Source organism: Myotis brandtii, unplaced genomic scaffold (assembly GCF_000412655.1).
Source record: "Myotis brandtii unplaced genomic scaffold, ASM41265v1 scaffold1624, whole genome shotgun sequence".
Taxonomy (NCBI): domain Eukaryota; kingdom Metazoa; phylum Chordata; class Mammalia; order Chiroptera; family Vespertilionidae; genus Myotis; species Myotis brandtii.
This window is the reverse complement of record NW_005355941.1, coordinates 421-2164: the sequence shown is the minus strand read 5'-3', so window position 1 is coordinate 2164 and position 1744 is coordinate 421. Positions and strand designations below refer to the sequence as shown.

Genomic DNA, 1744 nt, shown 5'->3' with positions numbered 1-1744 from the left:
GTGGGGGCTGGGGCTGCTGCTCCCCCGGGGGGTCCTCTGGGTTTTCCATGGGAACGTTCCCGTTTTTGATGTTTTCTTGCCTCCCGTTTTGAAGTGGCTTTCTGCTCACACCGTTCGCTGAGTTGATCAGTCTCTGCCTCTGTGTGGACGGGGGCAAGACAAACAAGACGTGACCGTGTCAGACGGCTCCTCAACATGCACACAGCCCTCGGAGGTTTCTAGAACACAGCCCTGGGGTGGGTTTGCCTGTGAATGACCCAAGGACCTTGGAATCCACTGAAGTTCGCTCACTTCCTTTTGGACCAATACTAGCAAGCCTTTCGGGAATGGCCAGAGGCCTGGCCTCCTCTCCTTAGTGCCAACCTGACAACCCAGCCCATGACACTGAGCACAGTGACTGTGCCGGCTCCCCCGATGGACGCTCCTAAGCCACCTGCAGACAGGAAAAAAGAAGTCCCCAAGGTAGCTGCTGCCCACCAGTGCCTCAGTTTCCCTCTAGAGCTGTTCTATGCATAGAGAACAGCTGTGTATTCAGATCTCTCTCTCTCTCTCTCTCTCTCTCTCTCTCTCTCTCTTCCCTCGAGAACATCTTCAGGAAACAAGTCCTACTTCAGACTGGCCTTTCTCCTGTTAGTTTCACTCTAGTGCCTGACAAACACTTAGTACAACATCTCGACGTGGTGTCTGATTGCTGCTGCCTTACCCTCACTCCCAATCAGAGATCAGGTCGTTTGCTACTGCGGTGACATCCGGGCTTCCTTCCTCACACAGGTACGGCGCTACACGCCCACCTGGCCGAGGACGCGCTGGAGGCCTGACACTAGGGAGTGCCATCACAAGCCAGGGCCTCCTCCAGGGCCCCCCGCCCTCACGGTGCTCTCAGGCAGGCTCACCTCGTTGATTATGATCCTGCTGGCCATCCGCAGTCGGGTCCTAGGCCCAAACTTATTGGTGATCATGACGCGCAAGCCCGCCTCGGGGAAGCTGAACTTGGGTGGGCTGGAGCTCATGACCTCGTCCACCATCACCACCGGGCTTTTGCTGTACCGTGGCTCCTCCTTCACTGTATTGAGCACAAGGCCATGATTAATGCCGAGGTCCTCCCGGGGACACCCCCTAAGTGCTGGGGCAGCTGCCTGCCTGCCCCTCTGGTGCAGACTTCTTTCTCGGGCTGAGGTCCCGGCAGCTTCAGCTCCTCCCACTAGTCAAGTGGCCAGTGGCGCTGAACCACCTGCCAACTTGAAGAATGAGACACAGCCCCGTGGTCCCCCCATTACAGGCCCTCTCCCGGGCAGGCCCTCCACCTCCAGCCCCCCTGCCATCGACGCCCCCTCTCTCCTGCCTGCCTGCCTGCCTTAAAATCACTCCCGATCGGATCATGTGCCCCCTCTCCTCTGGGACCCAACGTGGCTAATGCAAGGGTCTTCCCGTCCCTCCTCTGAGCCTCCCTGGGCAGCTCCCCCCCGCCCCCCCGCCATGACTGTGACGGGACCTTGCTCTCTCCTGATTACAGAGGCTACAAGGAACCCCTGGGATGGAAAAGTCTGGAAAGCACCGGAGAGCACTGGCTCTGAACTTCTCACGAGGCCACCTGCTCTGTCTTTGAGGCACCACCTCCACCCGGCACAGAAGGATGCTTCTACCTTTATTCCCCTGGAGGCAGGCAGCCAGGGCAGAGCACAGGCCCTGGGCGAGGCCACTGAGACCCGGGAGGGCGGCCTGCCTGCTGAGGGCACACGGAGGG

At 59.4% G+C, this 1744-nt stretch overlaps 1 protein-coding gene across 1 annotated transcript in view; it reads right to left on the bottom strand.

Annotated features, from left to right (window-relative positions):
* LOC102247034 (sodium/potassium/calcium exchanger 4) overlaps positions 1-1205 on the bottom strand; it is a gene marked incomplete at its 5' end in the record, with an annotated part of 22264 nt that extends 21059 nt beyond the window's left edge. The window contains 2 exons of the mRNA XM_014536448.1: positions 3-139; positions 894-1205. Coding sequence (XP_014391934.1) covers positions 3-139; positions 894-1205 — 449 coding nt within the window. The remainder of the gene's footprint in view (positions 1-2; positions 140-893) is intronic.
* Positions 1206-1744: the final 539 nt, after the last annotated feature.